The 19,474-nt window shown below is 34.6% G+C and overlaps 1 protein-coding gene across 5 annotated transcripts in view; it reads right to left on the reverse strand.

Moving 5' to 3' along the window:
* The window catches only part of lrch2 (leucine-rich repeats and calponin homology (CH) domain containing 2), a 108,876-nt gene that overhangs the window by 22,175 nt on the left and 67,227 nt on the right, over window positions 1–19,474 (reverse strand). The window contains exons 11-16 of one of the 5 annotated variants that reach the window (XM_087253760.1): window positions 13,336–13,440; window positions 10,873–10,941; window positions 8,223–8,282; window positions 4,362–4,410; window positions 3,203–3,241; window positions 1,345–1,485 (exon numbers count right to left, since the gene is read on the reverse strand). In XM_087253760.1, coding sequence (XP_087109886.1) covers window positions 1,345–1,485; window positions 3,203–3,241; window positions 4,362–4,410; window positions 8,223–8,282; window positions 10,873–10,941; window positions 13,336–13,440 — 463 coding nt within the window. Of the gene's footprint in view, window positions 1–1,344; window positions 1,486–3,202; window positions 3,242–4,361; window positions 4,411–8,222; window positions 8,283–8,780; window positions 9,049–9,144; window positions 10,942–13,335; window positions 13,441–19,474 lie in introns of those variants that run through there. The other 4 variants (XM_087253762.1, XM_087253761.1, XM_087253763.1 and 1 more) reach the window with 4 other exon arrangements.

A 19,474-nucleotide genomic window follows, 5' to 3' on the forward strand; every position in this document is an offset into this window, starting at 1 on the left:
GTTTAGTGTGGGTCACTAGGAATTCATATAGGCTTTTTTCCATTATTTTGCATTAATCAAACTCTACATACAGTTGAAGTCAGAATTATTAGCCCCCCTTTGATTTTGTTTTCTTTTTTAAATATTTCCCAAATTATGTTAACAGCAAGGAAATTTTCACAATATGTCTAATAATAGTTTTTCCTCTGGAGAAAGTTTTATTTGTTTTATTTTGGCTATAATAAAAGCAGTTTTAAATAAAAAAAAAACATTTTAAGGTCTAAATTATTAGCCCCTTTAAGCTATATATTTTTTTCGAAAGTCTACAGAACAAACCATGGTTATACAATAACTTGCCTGTTTACCCTAACCTGCCTAGTTAACCTAATTAACCTAGTTAAGCCTTTAAATGTCTCTTTAAGCTGTATAGAAGTGTCTTGAAAAACATCTAGTAAAATATTATTTACTGTCATCATGGCAAAGATAAAATTAATCAGTTATTAGAGATGAAGTATTAAAACTATTATGTTTAGTAATGTGTTGAAAAAAATCTTCTCTCAATTAAACAGAAATTGGGAAAAAAATAAACAGGAGGGCTAATAATTCAGGGGGCTAATAATTCTGACTTCAACTGTAGGTGTCACGTCTGCCAGCGTTCGATGACTGCAGAGATCGCTGGTGAACTACAAATCAGTCATGAATTACAAATCGATTACTGCCATACCACCCTGGGCACGCCCAATCTTATCTGATCTCGAAAGTTAAGAATGGATTTGTAGTTTACCAGCGATCTCTACAGTGACAATAGGAGATTTACAACAGTATATATAGTGTAAATAAGAATTAATAAATAAGAAATAAGAGTTATTCTTCAGACTATCAGATACAATTTGGTCTTAAAATCTCCCTCAAGGGAGAACATCTTCAAGGGGACAAAAAATATAACAATTACAGCCAATTGCGTGCCAGTTCATGACCTGACGAGATCTGAGAATGCAGTCATGCAGTAAATCTGCATGCACAATCATCCAGTAACTAAAGCTAACAAAAAAATAAACAGCTGACATCCTGAATGATGATGAGTATAGATAATACATCAGCCTAGGATGTTTGGAGAACATTTGGAGCAACAGACACAATGTACTCGAAAACTATGAGTAACGCAGTGAAGCACGTCACATGCAATTCACACTATTTTCCAGGAAATATCCATGTGATATATACAGGGTACCAGGTTAAATTGGCACAGAGTATTGAAATATTTGTATATGTGTTAAAATAAATGACTATAAAAAAGTAACGCGAGTATACATCATAACACAAAATTTGACAGCATGGGAATGTGCACGTGCTTGGGTGTTGTACCTTCAGGTAGTCTTTTCTCAGGTACTTGTTTCTTCTACGATCCTCATTCTGGTTGAGCACAGGAGGAACCTCTGGCCATCTTGGTTCTGAGTCACTGCTCTCTGATTTTAAACTTCCGTCAAGTGAGCAAGAGGAAGAAGGCTGAAGAAGAATCAAAACATTAGAGTGAATCACAGGACTCTCTAGCTATAAAATCGGCTGAAGGCAATGAGAAGTTTGTTTCTTGCCAGCTGGCAGAACTTGCTCTTTCGGGTCAGTGCTGAACAACACTGAAAATCCATCAAACATTTGCTCACATTATGTGGTTTGATAACTCAGATGGGTTTTTGTTGGCAAAGATGTCATAAACGATTAAAAGCATGAAATCAAAAGAATGTGTTGAAAACCATTCTGCTGCTTAATATTGTTGTGAAAACTATATTACATATTTTTCAGGATTCTCGATAGAAAGTAAAAAAATATTGCATTTGTTGTTAATAGACTTTGAAGAACAATAAATTCTTATATTCATTGCTGATTAACTTAAAGGGAAGGTTCGCCCAAAATTAAAATGTGCATGCCAATTCCTCACCTAGGCTCCTGGCTCAACAACTTTACGAGTTTCTTTCTTCTGTTGGAAAACTAAATAAGTATATATTTTTAATAAAAGCAGGAAACTGGTGTCTATTGACATCTATAGTAGAAAAATAAAATACTAGGGACGTCAATGACTTGTTTTTGTTTTGACATGTTTTGAACAAGTGAGGTGCAAAGATCAGTGAATCTTCATTTTTGAGTGAAACCTCCCTTTAATAGAAAATGTAAATGTTAATGAAAGTCATACTAAAATGATTGGAGCTTAGAAGCTTTTTGGTAAGAATGAAAATGCCTGGTTTACACCGCAAGCAGTGTGTGAGCAGCGCGTATGGAGAGCAGAAGAAGCCCACAGGTGTTTGCCTTTCACACCGACTGCTGCACAAGGATGCGTTTCCCAAACAACAACGTAACTCGCAGATGAACTATGTAGTGACGAGTGTTCCCCAAAACCTTAGATTTACTGTCCCAGATCTATCGTTTGAATTACGTTAGTTATATTTTAAATTGCCTATAATGATGCTCTAAATGGGGTGGTAAGAACTTTTTTATAGAAAAAAACTCAGAATTTCTTTGTGCAAATTATATTGCTTTACACACACACTCATTTAAAAAAAAATCCAATATTAGTTTTGGTAAAAACATGCACTCGTTTTTTATGTTAATTGAAATATATGTAAATGGAACATATAGGGCCTTTGTTTCCTTTACAAATATTATTGATAATATTACATATTTTATTTCTAAAACATAAAGCCACTTGCAAAATCTAACACGTGTTCTAAAATCAAATATGAATCAATCAAATAAATGAATAAATAAATAAATTATGATGCAATTTATTAAGAAATTAAATGTAAAATTTATTAGAAAATAAAAAAAAATCCTACTTTAATAATAATAATAATAACATTAACTATGATAATAATAATAATTATTATTATTATTATTATTATTATAACAATAATAATAATAATTATTATTATTATTATTATTATTATTATTTTATAAGTATGAAATTGTTTGTTAATTATTATTTCTTTAAAGTCTACTTTTACAATTTGACACATGTAAACCACTGCAGAAATGTGCTAACCAACAGCCCCATGTGTGTCTTTGTTCATTATCAATGCACTGACACTTTAATTGAGCGTGAGTGCAGTATGAAACCTCTAATCTGTTAACATGGATGCCGAAAAAAAACACCCTCTGCTCACGCTTGCGGTGTGAAACAGGCTTCAGAATGAAATATGAGAAGGAAAAATGTGATGAAGTGAAGAGTGACCTCAGAGAAAGCTGCATCTTCATCAGTGAGATCAGTCTCCTTGAAACAACACACACAGACACACACATGGGAAAAAACTGAATAAGGAGGAATGAAATCGACAAACATGATGATATGCACACTTAGATGAAATCTGCAAACTGCATTAATTTTCTGCACTCCAATAAAGCTAAGAGTCCTGCACTTGCATTGACATCTGAAAGCTTAAATAAATAGTTCACCCACAAATGAGAATATCCTCACCAATTACTCTGAATTGTTTTTAAACATTTATGTTTACATTTATCTTCTGTTGAACACAAAGTAAGATAATCTGACGAATGTTGCAAACCAGCAGCCACTGGCATCCATACTAGAAACAAAAATTTCTATGGAAGCCGACGGTTGCTGCTTTCCAACATTCTTCAGTAAATCTTGCTTTGTGTTCAACACATGAAAGAAACTCCACAAGGCTTGGAGCAAGTGGAGGATGAGTAAATGATGATGTAATTTTATACCTGAGGCCCCTGACAACATACTAAGATCTACTCGAGCAAAAAGATCCATCTAAAGAAGAGTGCACACTATCTGTGACATTATAATTGCATTTACACACAATCCCTTACAATTTGTACATCATCAAGGACCACAGTTGAAGATTTTCTTTGTTGTACTGAAAGATAAAAAGCGAATTGCATCTCGGATGGCCTGAGGGTGAGTAAATGAACATCCCTTAAAATACATTAAAAAGAAAATTGCTGCTAAAACCAGCTAAATTATTTTAGGCTATGTTTACATGGACAACAGTAATCTAATTATCTGCCTTAATCTGAAAAAGACAATAATATGATTAGGGTGTTTACATGTGTTGCTCAGTGACTGCAGACTTCATGTGGATCTGGCAATGAGTTAGCATGTCAGGTCACATTTAAAACACAGATTAACGTACAAAAGAACTTGTGTGTTATACAGTACTAACAGATAAAGTGCTGTCAGCGCTGCTATTGTAAAAATAAGGGCTTGCGCCATCAAACCTTAGATGTCAAATAACTGACACTTTCAAGTGTGAAGCCAGCATGTATTTCATACAAGGTATGTCAAATTGAGCATATGGCTGTACGCATTATTGCACTCATGTAGACATGTTTATCAAGGCGTCTGTCGGTAAAGATGTGTGTACCTGTCCACTGAATGCTGATGCAGAGCTGGTTCCTTCATCTAGAGACGCACTGTAAAGAAAACAGATACTTTGAGGATCAAAAAAACATGTTAGGACTTAAGGGCAACTGAGAATGTTTTTTCTGGCTGGGTTTTCATATGTAATAATGTATGTTTTCACTCATGCGTGTGAGGTGGGGCCTGATGTGCTGTCAGATCATTAATCCGCCTACTTTGTCTGTGGAGGATAAAGGTAATGGAGAGCTGTATACTAGACAACCTTACAGTTGAGATTGACAGCTTGTAATTCTAGAAGACTAGTGGTCTAAATCAGGCTGTATGCTCTGGGCGAACAGCTTGACAGGCATGTCTGGGGCTGTAATATAGCTGGGACTGCTTTTGCAGACAATACTGACAGGTCTGTGACTGATATGATGTGCCTTGAGGTTTCTGTTATAATTCAAAAATTCGTTTTAAAATATGACGTTTAGCAAAACTAGATAAGCAAAGTTCATATACAGTTTTTTCAAAATGTTGCTTAATGTTTTGTGGAAAATGTGCATATTTATTTTTGATTTTTACATGCAACTAAATTACTGGGTTGAGGGTAAAGTCAGATTGAAAGACTTGAAGTAAAAAAGTTTAATGAATAGAGTTTTGTCTAAATGACTTTTAGATTAGACTGAAAGGGATGATGTAGACATGAAACAATTTATTCAACAGGAAAAAAGTTTGCTTGTAAACTAATTTGAGTATTCAAATATTGTATTTAAAAATACCTTGCTTACATGTGTGTCTTATGTTTTTATATGTAAATATGCAGTTGAAGTCAGAATTATGGGGGTCTATTTTAACAATCTAGGCATAAAGTCTAAAACGCATGGTGCAAAAAGCATTAGGGGCTTATCCTATTTTGCTATTTTAAGGATGGAAAAATACGGTTTGCGCCATGGAGCATGGTCTAACAGGGTTGTGCTTATTCTTTTAATGAGTTATGGGTGTGTTTAGGGGATAACATGTATTAAACCATTCAGAGTCTCATCTCCCATTCCCTTTAAGAGTCAGTTAAGTTGCACCAAGGTGCATTTGCTATTTACATGGCGGATTTTGTAAGAGGAAAAACTGAACACTTCACTAGCAAGAAAACAGACCATCTGCAGCACCAGGATAAGAATGAGCCTCCTTCATTGCGCCGGACTTTAGACCAGCTTTCAGTTGGTCAATTGCGCTGTCTATTTTAGTTTCTCAAAATAGCAACGGGCCAACAAATGCCCCATGTCACCCATGAGTCCACAAAGTGCTGCAAATGGATTTGCTATTTATACAGCATGGCTTAAAACAGGAAAATTAGGATTGCGTTGGTCTGAAAATAGCAACAAATCACATCAAACAAGTCTTGTGCCTTATTGCGCTGGGTGTAGGATAGGGCCCATGAACTCTCCTGCTATATATGTATTCTTTTATATTTTTTTTCTTAACTTTGCCAGAAATTTTCAACACATTTCTAAATATACTTATTAGCATTTTAATAGCTGATTTCTAATAACTGATTTATTTTATCTTTGCTATGAGGACAGTACAATATTTTACAAGATATTTTTCAAGATGCTAGTATTCAGCTTAAAGGCCAATTAAAGGCTTAACTGGGTTAATTAGGTTAACTAGGCAGGTTAGGGTAAATAGGTAAGTCATTTTATAACATTGGTTTGTTCTGTAGACAGTCAAAATGCTTAAGGATCTAATAATGACTTAAATATTTAATAATATATTTTAATAATATTGACTTTAAAATGGTTTAAATAAATGTAAAAAACACATTTATTCTAGCCAAAATAAAACAAATAAGACTTATGTAACTTTCTAATAAGAAGTGTGTATATGCTAACGTCTTAAAACATGCAACTAGATAAAATGTGGTTCAAAGACTACTTGTTTCCATCAAATATAAAGTAAAAAAAAAAGACAAAAAACTAATTTAATGTCAATAAACTGTCTACTTTGTTTAAAATAAAATGAAAATTTCAAACTATGGGAGACTAATACATACAAATTTTATTACATACATTTAAACCTTAACATTTACTTTATTTTAATATTTTAAAATATAATTATAATTACAAAATGTCTTGCTGACAAATGGGTAAAACAAAGGTTAAAAAAGTGGAAAAGTATTTAAATTTACAGTTGATTAGTATTTTGTGCTGCATTATTATACATTACAAAAATGCTCCTTAGATAATTTAAATTCTTATATTAAAATGTTACTGGGTGTCTTAAGTAAATCACGGTAAAACTGTATAATCATCATTATTATTTGCTAAGAAAAAATATAATTTAAAGACAATTACATGTAAACATTTTAATCTACAAATTAACTACAATAATCAGCATTAAAAAACTAAATTTGTGACACCAAAGTTGGACTGTTGAACAGTTGAATGCAGACTTTTGGGAAAAAATGGTAAATTCTGTAACTTTAAGATATTCCAAGAACTGAATCTGAGAAAACTGTCCTCGAATCTGATCCAAAACAATTCCACAGGTCTGAAAAAAAATACAAGGTGTAAACTGTACATTCCTGTTGCTACCTGTAGGGCTGTCAAACTCTTCTTCTCCACCCTTCCATTTAATCCCCATCTTTTAATTTACTTAGTTTGTCAAAAAGACCTCTTAATCCTCAATAAATATCTTTCCAACAAATGCTAAATGTATTTGTGTCATGAATAACACAGTCTGTTTTCACTAAAAACACTTTAAAATAGCATTCATTATTAAATTCTTTAAAAAGCACTAAAATGTAAAGACAACATCTTACAATAAAATGTAATTCATTAACATTAACACTGGTGTTAGAAACCGATATTTGTAATTTTTCCAAGCAAATGTTCAAGGTTTTTCTAAAGCTTTATTAATTGCACTGTAAACTAACCTTCTTAAAACCCAAAATTCATCCACTACCTGCTTGCCCCCAGCCAATGTTTTGTCTCTCTTTTTGTCGTTCTTGTTTTGTCTAAAATAGATTTGTTATCCTGCTTCAGTCAGCCGAATCTTGTATCTACTCTTGGCCAGACTGCTGTTCTCCTGCTTTTTATGATTTTTTTTTGCTGTAGTTACTGTATTCCAACTTTTGAGGGAAATGATCTGATTGACCCTATAAGCCAATTACAAATATTTGAGATTTTCTGCAGTAGATTTTACATAGTGGTTGGTCTTCCTCAGGATCAGATGGAGGAGGATATTCCAATACAAGATCTCAGATAAAAAACGTAATGCTTGATGGAAATAAAATTTGTGACACTGTCTATGGTTGTTGAAACAGTGACATCAAAAAAACACACACTGTAAAAAAAAGCTTAAGGCATTCAATAAAAATTGTATTTAGCCAAGCAGTTTCTTTTACAGAGTTGATCTGATTCACTTAAGATGTCAATCCTGAAGCTTATGGACCAGTTTTAATGAAAGTAAGTGTCGTCATAGTTCTAATGTACATTTACAGACTACTTGCTAGGCAATATATGTGTAATGATGTCTGTTAACATTATCCAGCATATATTTACAGTAATTATGGGTGTTGCTATTTTTACCCCCAATGTTCAAGGTTTCCGTATAACTTTCTCCCAGTTATTTTAGCTCTGTTCGACTCTATAAACTGACATCTGTAATAATACTAATTATTACATTTATTGATGTAGCTAACGCAAGTTATTTTATATTACATTTTCTTTTATTTATTATTATATATTACATTATTAGTATTACTCAATTACTAAATAGGGAACATCCCACATTCACAGTAAATAGCTTAGGTGTGTGTAAAAAGGTGAATAAAGGTGATTTATGAAGAAAGAGCTAGCATGGAGGTGTTTATGCGTGAGAGAGATACCTTCTAACAGTCTGAGATGGAGATCTCTGTTTGGTGCTGCTCCCTGAGTGGCTGAGAAACCTGCAAGATCAAAACAACCTTTATGCCTTTTTCAAATGACGCAGAAAAAATGTTTAACATGGGCATGAGTCATTCTTATACAGCGTCGATTATAACGTAGCGAAGACTTTGATCTGTATCTTTATTCAAATGTATTTTCGTAATTGGCCAGGTGCTTGACAGAAACTGTCGCATGAGAGCCAAACATGGATTTAGCTTTTGTAACCTGAACAGTTAAGTATGTGGTATCTGATCATAAAAAATTATTCACAAGCGACAAAAACGTTCATCGGGATATTTGGAAATGTATCTTAGTCTAAATTGGCAAGTATTTTAGGTAATTTAAGATGTAATGCGTACAGTATGTACAGCTAAAGAAAAAAAAAAGTAAAATTGAAGAGCTCTCCGCAATGATCTGTAACAAAACATATGGTGTCTTCCAAAAAGAACACTAAATCTTTTTATGGGAACTGAAGCAATTAATTCAAAAGAAAAGAGCTCAGCTCTGCACGTCAACAGTTTTTTTTTGTTTTGTTTTTTTTATTGCAGGAAACTATTTTCTTAATTTTCTTAAAAATCAGCCTCAGCAAAAAAAATGTATGTACTGTAAGTACTGGTGCTATAGTTGTAAGTGTACTACTTAAATATAGCTTTAAACTAAACTGACTCAATTTTAAGTAAATAAAAGTATACTTTTAATGGACACCTATTTTAATCCTTTTACAAGATGTAAGATAAGCCTTTGGTGTCTTAGGCCCAATCCCAATTCTACCCCTTAGCCCTTCCCCTAACCCCCACCCCTCGTTCAAGGGGTAGGGGTGTCCCAGTTCTCTTTAGCTTGAAGGCGTAGGGCTAAGGGGAAGGGGTGAATAGCCCTTTGAACAAAGATTTTTCAGGACCACAATCGAAACCAAGGGGTAAGAAAATATCCCAGAATACAGCCACAACAGCAGATTGTTACACCCAGAAGTAAGGAGATCCACAAATTAGTATTTTTTGGCATTATTAGAAATTTTTACAACAAACAAACACGTTTTAATATAATTTTATAACTGCGTTCATGTTTTACCGTCATGCTTTAAAAAAAAACGCTAAATTTGGTGATCTATAATCCATCATAATAACTCCTGTATAGCAGTCCCACAACATTCTGACACTTGATAACTCTCAAATACCCTGTCAGTAATGTCTAGTGGCTGGAAAATTTTACAGTGACTTCTATAATGTTAATGTTGTTTTTGGTGTGTTTACATAGATGAATGTGACCACTGTGTAAATACACAGTATAGATCTTATTGTCACATTATATCGTTATGATAACATAATATATGCTATCAGTGATTTCCTGAAGATAAACACCAAAAAATAACTCAACTGGAATAACTAAAGCAGTCGCGATCGTCTGATTTCATATGAAGCAAGAGATTGCGATGACATCTGATGACGTGTACAGGTGCTGTAGTGCTGTCCCATTTCTTAGGTGTAAATATTGAAGCCCAAAAATTGTTCAGTGGACATGTCTATACATGTCATTATTGAAACATGGTGCCTGTCGGTGCGTGGAGAAAACTGCACTGCTATGTCACAGTGCGGTGAGCCTCAAAATCACTAGGATTTGGGTCTTAATTTAACATCATGAAATTAAAAAAAATCTTTGAGTTTCTATCACTCTAATATGACAGTGGATACACTATACATACACACAGTTCTGTTCAAACAGCTTCCAAAAGTTGATTTTTATCATAGGTGCACTTAAAGTGTACTATATATGTAACTTTAGCAAACCTTAAATGCACAAGTAGTCCACAATTAAGCTTTTAATTTATACTCCAGGTTAAACTATTAGTTGTAAATAGTAAGTTAAGAAGAAAGATTCATTGTGACATACAGCCAAGTTTGGTGTTCCATACTCTGAAGACTTGGCTTGGCTCGGGGGTGAGGTGTCTGAGTAACACAGCTGAAAACCAGGTAAGTAATTGTACTATGCAACGGGTTTTGGGCGGCTGCTGCAACCCGAGGGTGTTACAGACTGTCCAAAAAAGCTAAGGAAAGTAAAATTGCAGGAATTTACAGGGAGAAATAACGAAATGGGTGAGTGGCAGGAGATGAGTCTAAAATACAGGAGACTCGAAGGGAAGAATGGGAGTGTTGGCAGGTGTGCACTTGAATACAACCCTTTTTAGTAAGGGCATGCAACACAGTACTAGAAGCATATGGACTTTGATAAGGAATATGAAAGTGCAACACACTTGAATTGTATTGCTCGGCTCTTTGGCATCATTAAACCTAAACACGCATGTGCTTACTAACACAAACATGCACATAAACGCACATGACCACATATACTGAGAATGTGTCCTACACTGTAATAATGCTGGATCCCACAAAATGGATTTGTGTTGGGACAACATGAAGGAATTTAGTTAACAAATAGTTTTTACAAATTTAAGTAGTTTAAACATAAAACAATTAAGTTGTCGTAATAAGAACTCACTAATTGTGTTGTTGCAGCTCATTTTAAATAACTAGTTTAAACAAACAGCAAACATCATTTTTTATATACACACACTGTATATCACACACACATGCAAACACACATCTGTCCTTCTACCTGTGAGCTCTGCCCGCTGCTCTTCTACGATGTATCAGACTCTCTGCCCTACAAATTAGGGACCGCCTCCTGAGAGTCAAACGCAATGCGAGCACCAATCAGATCCCAGGGTGCGGTGGAGATGCAGGAAAGTGATGGGGAAGGAGATGTAAGGAGACAGAGCAGGAGGAATATGGTGATTCATTTGTTAGTAAGTAGGGGGGGGGGTCTGATTCTATTACTTCAAAACATCTGACAGTCATCCACTTCTTTAGAACTAGGAAATTGCATGGATTAGTGCATCGAATCTGCCAAATCTTGCTTTCGTCTCTGTTATAACTTGCAATGAAAGAGAGCAGAGTCATCTGAGGTATCAGGATCAGCCCCAAGAGAAAGAAAGGGAGTGCTGAAGAGAGGAGTAGCCTATTAACTTCAAATTAAAACTTCTCCAGATTTAATTGTCATTATTTACTCATCCTCTTGTGATTCCAGAACGATTCGAAATGTGTCTATTATCAGAAAACAAATATACAAGACATTTTGGTATCATTTTACTTGAAGAGGTATTCATAAGACACCTCTATAATCATAACATCAGAAATATAAAAGAGCTTTTATGCATGCTCATGACAACTGCTATTGAGTGTCAATTGCTCAGTTGTCATTTTAAATACAAGTATGGCATTGTATAGGACTTAACATAAACAAATACATGACAACCTGCCTTTGTCCTTTTAATGACAACTTGACATTACCAAGACATGTCTTTATCATGACAGTAGGGCATTACCAAGACAACATAACTTGTCAGCTCTACACATACACTACACATGTGTCATCAATATTTTTCAGTTCATAATTTTTTCAGGGAAACAAAAGTGAATTTGTCATTATAACGTATTATTAAAAGTGGCAATACTCTGTCAAATAATTTTATAATAAGATCAAGAATATATATTGACATTTATTGACAATGATAAAGGCTTCATGAAAATCATGTTTCAAGAGTTCACACATCCTCGAGCCTGGGGCTCCCTCCCGTTTGCAAGGCGAGTGGGGAGTTTGAGCTCAGGCAGATCTCGAGAACTCCCCTGCCGTAGTAGCTAATGAACAGATAGTGATTGCTCCTAAGAGATTTACTAGGTGTATTTTTATGGTGCCGATTTAGATTAGTAAATTAAATTAAGTTGCATGTTTTTGGGCGATGGGATGAAACCGGGGGAACCCAGGGGAAACCCATGTGAGCACGGGGAGAATGTGTATACTCCGCAAAGAATCATCGGCTGGCTTGGTAAGGACTAGAACCAGTGACGTTCTTGCTGTGAGGCAACAGTGCTAACCACTGGGCCACCGTGCCACCCATCTACGAAAGGAGGAAAAGTAGGGGTGGAAGGGGGGATTCTTCAAAACGAAGATGGCTGTCATATGGAACTTAGGGTATTTGAAGTGGCTTAGGAATCGTTTGATTGGTGAATCATAAATTGAATAATGTTGGACCGGCTGCAAGCAATCATAAGAAAGTGATCCTCTTGAAATAAGTTTAAAAATAAACTTCATTTATGACAAGTTATGTTGTCTTGATAATGTCAAGTTTTCATGACAAATGCATAGACAGGTTATGAAGTATTTAAATATGTCAAGTCACCATAAAGTCATCTAAAACAAGTGAATGACAGTGAATGTCATAAGCATGAATAAATCTTCTTCATATTCATGACATGTCTTGGCATATACAGTTTTCATGACACCTTAACACCCATTTGAAGTAAAGTATTATTATTTAACCTTTAATATCCCTTGCAATTCTTTATTTAGTTGACGTCAATTAACAAAATTAAAATCATACCGTGTAACTGATTACAGTAATTAGCAATGCTAGAGGTAAGATTTTAGTAAAGTGCTTAATATTGCAGTTATGTATTCATGTCAATTGCAATCTGCTCTTAATATATATAATTGACTTTAATCTAGATTATTTTATGACAAATAACTGAGATGCCTTTAAATCTGCAGGCAACCATGGAGAAACGTAAAGATTTGTTGATGAAGTCAGAGTTGCATTTATTTTAGCTCTAAAAATCACCAAATAATGTACAGGGATAACTGTGATAAAGCAGAATATATGTGAGACTGTCCAACTTGGGAAAGTCAAATAACTGGCTGTTAAAATACTCCAAGTTAAAATTCTCAATAAAGACCCTAAATATATTTAGTAATCCTAAAACCAATAAAATATAAATAAAACACAAATAAATATAAATAAAATGAGAATTTGTGTTTTTAAATCAGTAGTTAGCACTCGCTTTTCATGTCTTCGAAATACCTGCATAAGGGTGAATTAAATATGTGGTTATTTGTGACTAATTTCTCTAATGAAGCTATTTGACTAATGCTTTAATACAGAAGACAGGATGTCTGATGGAGATATTGTGGTTGATGGGCTCTGACAGTTACACGAGTATGTGACTTGGTGTGAAAGATCACCTGTTCTGTTGCTCTTGTTGGAGCAGCTGCACTGCGATCTTCCTCAGATCCAACACTTCCTTCAGGTCATCCTCCTCTTCTTCAGCTAACTGCTCTTTCTCCGAGCTAAAGTGGAAAAAAGACAGACAAAATACAACATTGCTTAATACTTGACCTGCACACAATTCGCACAAAGCAAAATCTTACAAAGTGTTAGTTGTAAAATTAAGACAGTATATTTAATGCCTTTGAAGTGAATGGAATTCATAAATTAACAATATACAAGCCCATATAAGCAAAAGTTGTGACAGTATGTAAAACACAAATAAAAAAGAAAGAAAGTAGTGAATTCTATACATATACTATACATATATACATATACATATACAATATAATTGTATTTTATTGCAGACAATATGAACACAAAATATATCATGTTTCGTTTGGTAACTTTTATTTCATGTGCAAATTAACATCCTTTCCTGTCATTCAGACCTGCCAACACATTCTAAAAAAAAGTTGGGACAGTAGCAATTTAGGGCTAGCAATCAGGTAAATTGGTTAAATAATGAGATTTTAAACAGGTGATGTCAACAGGTGATTATAATTATGATACAAAAGTAGCGTCCAAGTAAGATCTATTCCTTTAGGAGCAAAGATGGGTAGAGGATCACCAGTTTGCCAACAAATATGTGAGAAAATTAATAAAATGTTTAAAAACAATGAAAGAAGAAAGATAGGAAGACATGAATATTTCACCTTCGACAGTGCAAAACATAATTAATAGTTTTATGGAATCTGGAGGAATTTCAGAGCATAAAGGGCAAGGGCGCAAGCCTAATCTGAACAACTGTGATCTCTGATCCCACTGCATCAAGAATAATCATTCATCTATAAGCTATATCAACACATGGGCTCAAGACTACTTTGGCAAACCTTTGTCAAGTACCACAATAGGTAGTTACATCCACAAATACCAGTGAAAACTGTACTGTGCCAAAAGTAAGCCCTATGTTAACAGTGTCTAAAAGTGCTGTTTACTTATCTGGGCTCAATGACATCTGGAATGGACCATCACACAGTGCAATCATGTACTGTGGTCAGATGAATCAGCATTTCAGGTATTTTGGGGGGGAAATGGATGCCGTGGGCACTGGACTAAAGAAAAAAATGATCATCTAGACTGTTACTACTCTAAAAGCCAGGGTCAGTCATGGTATTGGGGTGGATCAATGCCCTTGGCAAAGGTAACTTTCACTTCTAATGGCAACATTAATGCTGAAAAGTATATAGAGATTTTAAAGCACAATATGCTGCCTTCTTTTCCAGGGACGCCCATGCATATTTTAATAAGACAATGCAAAACCACATTCAGCACACATTACAAAGTCCTAGTCTGATTGCAGTCCCGACCTGTCTTCAATAGAAAATGTGTGACACATTTTGTGCAAAATGCGACACCGAAGACCCTGTACTGTTTCCCACCTTAAGATTTGTTTGCAGGACGAATGGGACAAAATTACACCTGAAGCACTTCATCACAATCAGTCCCTAAATGCCTTAAGTGTTGTGAAGAAGAATGGCAATATTATAAAGTGGAAAATGCTTTACTGTTTTGTTACTGTTCTAAGTTTTTACTGTTCCAGAACCAAAACTGGAATACATGTTTATTTTGAAAAAAAAAACAAAAATTATAAATAAATAATCATGAGGAATACATTAAATAATGTTTGCTGTATTGTCTGCAATGAAATACAAGTAAATTTGGAAATCACTACTTTCATTTTTTATTTGATTTTCCACACTGTCACAACCTTTTCAGATTTGGGGTTATATTTAGAAACCTTATGACAAAACCATTAGACAAGGACTATGGCTATGAATTAATGCATTGTGGTGGCTATTTATAGTGTACATCACCAAATTTACTAATAAACAAATTATTGGCCACATACTGTACAAACTGCAGCTACATTTAGTTTTAGGTTCACTATTTTTAAGTTTCTGCAGTAAGCATTTTATTTAAAATATGGTTGTAAAATCTCATTGTGAAAACGCATCATTGCATCCATTCTTGATCCCTATTATATTAACAAACCAACCAAACACTAAGTTAATAATTTTGCATATATTCAACATAAGATATTTGCATTACTTTTGCTACGCTGTTGTTTTTCAATTCCAAGAATGTAGAGAGTACACACACGCACACACACACACAAAACACTCATGCATTTAAATGCAGTTGTCACTCTTGGGAATGTATAATGCAAACATGGCCATTGTGCTTTAGCTAGCAGTCCTAATTACAGTATGTTAGCAATAGTACAGGTGGATAGGAATGGCATGAAGGCCACAATGAAGCCTTTAAACAATTGTAATATCTTATGTGAAGTTTACTACATCTATAAACAGTGGTAGTAGTCAAACACTGCAGTGAATTTAGTCAGCAACTGGATGGTGCAATAAAATCTATAAACAGATGCTCTAATTCACTTTAAACTGTAGGTGCTTGATTGGGTTGACATCTGGGCTTTGCGTGTATTGTACAATTTATTCCATACCATATTCTGTTTTTATTATAATTTTGGAACAGGATTAAAGACATGCAAAAAAGCTAAAAGCACACACAGTACTGGTCTCATGCGACATGATTTGTTTCACTGCAAATAAAGGAAGAGCCAAGCCTAGTAATTAGACTGAGTTATGTACTTTTGGTCATATAGTGCAATTATCCCTATTTTCTTTCAAATGTCCATTTAGCAGCAGTGCGTGTATGCTCATGATTACTGGAACACTGTCACCTTACCATATGCGCATCATTACTGCTAGTGAGAAGCATCAAAAGCACATCTCATTTGAATTAACTGTCTAACACAAAGAGTTGCCGCAAGTTGCTCAAAATCAGAGCCATTCTGCAGTTATTGGGCAGATGGAGTGGACAGATTTTACAGAAATTTTACGCATACAATTTATGTATGCGTATGTTTTGTTTGTGCTCCTCACACATGCACTTTAAATTGCTTTTGCAAGACTTTTGTTCGTCCACATTTATGTCAATAATGAACCAGGCCATTGTATCACAGTCAGACAGTATAAGAACATCTTTCCAAAGCTAAACAGTGATTAGAGACTATCAAATGAATGACTCTTCTCTACTTACATCATGCAGAAAAGTCTAACAAAAATGTCCCAACCATTGTCCTCTTCTGGAGCACTAGTCTGGGTCTGGTGGTTGCCAGGAGAACAATACTTGCCTGACTGCATTGTGCCAATTATAAAGTTTAGTAAAGGGGGATTATAGTTGTTTTTCATGTGTTAGCCTTGGCCCCTTAGTTCAAGTCAAAGGAAGTTTCAATGCTTTAATCTAAGAATTGGACAATATATTGTGGAAACAGTTTGGAAACAGTTTGAGGAGCTCCAAAATAACTGCACACCAGTGCATAAAGCAAGAACAAAATGGATGAGGGGGGTTGGCGTGGAGTCCTGACCCTAACCTGATTGAACACCTTTGGGATGAATTAGAGTGGAGTTTTTCAGGTATTGAGCTTGGCTCTTAGTTTTAGTCACAGGAACTCAATGCTTCAATGTAAGATATGTTGGACAAGATATTGTGGGAACAGTTTGGGGATGTTCCCGTTCGAACATAACGGCACACCAGTGCATAAGGCAAGGACAACATTGATGAGGGAGTTTGGTGTGGAGGAACTGGACTGGCCTGCACATAGTCCTGATCCTAACCTGATTGAAAAACTCATGAATTAGAGTGGAGACTGCTAGCCAGGTCCTTCATCCAACATCAGTGCCTGACCTCACAAATGCACTTCCAGAAGAAATGTCAAAAATTCCCCAAAAAATTGTGTAAACCCTTTCCAGAAGAGTTGAAAGCATTACAGCCGCAAAGAGTGGACTAGCTCCACAAAAGCCTACTGTACAGGATGAGTTCATGTCCATGTACAGGCAGATTTCTACAAAACATTTGCTAATATAGTACATGTGAGGATAAAAATGTATCAGCAACTCAAAAAGACATTTTTCATTACTCAAAACATTTGAATAAAGAAAGCACAGACCAATTTCAGTGCACAGGATATACAGGAGTATATATTTAAAAGCTGTTCAGAAGGACAGTTACATATTTTGGGGGTGTTAATTGCTCCTTGAAAATAAATGTTATATCTTGAATGGAAAATCAAATCATTTTTGAGCAATTTTTCAGTTTTTTAAGTTCAGAAGTGTTACAATTTGATTTGATAAAAAAGGCATTTTTAGGCAAAACCAATAGAAATAAAAGGCTTTTGGACAGAAAACGAAAACATTTATTGATTGTAAATCTACCAAAAACCAAAAGTCACAAACCACATATCATCCATCGTCTAACACCACCCATTTTTACCATACAAGGAGTTCTTCTCTTCCACCCGTGCAAAAGTGCATTCACAGCGTCATGCACACCCACTCAAGCCGATACATCATAGCAACAACACGTAATCACAAGAATAGCAAGGAATTGGGAATTTACCGGCTGACTCATCTATTTGTTTGTTTACGTTGCACACTTGGATTATACAGAATCTGGAAATTCTCTGGAAAATCTTAGGTCTCAGCAACGCGATAAACCACAAGAAGACAATGACGCAAAGCTCCTGCGAATCTGCAAACAAAGTCTGTCATTAATTTTTTTCTTTTCGCATTACATTTATTATTTTACTATTGTGTTTAGTATTGCATCAACGTGGATTGCATTTGACTGAATCAGCTGATTGTTTTTGGATTATTAATGTAGCTCATCAAACATACTAAAAGAAATCACAGGCTCCACCCATTATGCTACAAATCTGGAATCTTTACACAGCAGCAATCTGAATGTAAGATCTGCCAGCTCATCCTAACTAAATGTTCATTTGAAAATATGAGTCTATGCATATGAATTTACATCTAATAAAACCACAAGGGTGGAGGAAACCTTAAAGCACTGGACCAAATTACAGGAACTTTTTTCTTCATATGATGCTAAACTAAAAGAAATTCTTTTTAATAGCCTCCTCATGTTCACCCCCTCAGGTTCGATTTGTTTTTACTATAGAATTCCAGTAAAGAGCAGCTGACATCATAAAAAGCTATTAGCAGAACATCTGTGGAACCAAAACATTTGGCTGCTGGCACCTTTTTAAGCAATCAGTGCCTCAGCATGCTCATAGTTGTAACTAAAAAGAGTCACATAGGGTAAATATGTAAGTGTACTATTTTTACTGTACCCTAATTCGTATACATATACTATATACAGTTAAAGTCTGAATTATCAGCCCACTAATTTATTTTTTCCCCAATTTCTGTTTAACGGAGAGAAAATTTTTCAACACATTTCCAAACATACTTCTATATAGCTTAAAGTGACATTTAAAGGCTTAACTAGGTTAGTTTTGTTAACTAGGCAGGTTTGGGTAATAAGGCAAGTTATTGTATAACGATGGTTTGTTCTGTAGACTATCGAAAAAATATAGCTTAAAGGGGCTAATAATTTTGACCTTAAAATAATTAAAAAAAAATTTTAAACTACTTTTATTCTAGCCATAATAAAACAAATAAAACTTTTTGTAGAAGAAAAAATTTTATCAGACATACTGTGAAAATTTCCTTGCTCAGTTAAACATTATTTGGGAAATATTAGAAAAAGAAGAAAAAAAATTCAAAGGGGGGCTAATAATTCAGACTTAAAGCGTTCTTCTTAAGTAAAGCTTTACGTTAATTTTGAGTTACTTTTTCTGACATGGCTGAGGCTTGATCTCTTTCAGAACTTGCGTTTTTTTTGTTTTGTTTTTTAATAGTAATTGCATACGTTTTATTTATATAGGAGTTGCTACTTTTTACTTTTTGTCTAATTAAAAAGTAAAATCACTGTCTGTTCAAATAATCCTCTTTTCCTTTTTTTCCAATGTGCTCAAAGTAACGAGAATATTTCCAGAAATGTAACATTCTGCCATCTTCATTTTTTGTCTGTTCTTACATTCTCTCATTGTGTGTGGGATTTGAGTGACTGCATTAATTTTAATTAAGCAATTTAAAAAAATGATTTAACTAAACTAAAAAGTAACTTGCATTACATTCAAAATATTATTACAGTGGTCCCTCGTTTATCGTGGGAGTTACGTTCTAATAC

This window comes from Danio rerio, chromosome 5 (assembly GCF_052040795.2).
Source record: "Danio rerio strain M-AB ecotype USA chromosome 5, GRCz13ab, whole genome shotgun sequence".
In the NCBI taxonomy this organism is placed as follows: domain Eukaryota; kingdom Metazoa; phylum Chordata; class Actinopteri; order Cypriniformes; family Danionidae; genus Danio; species Danio rerio.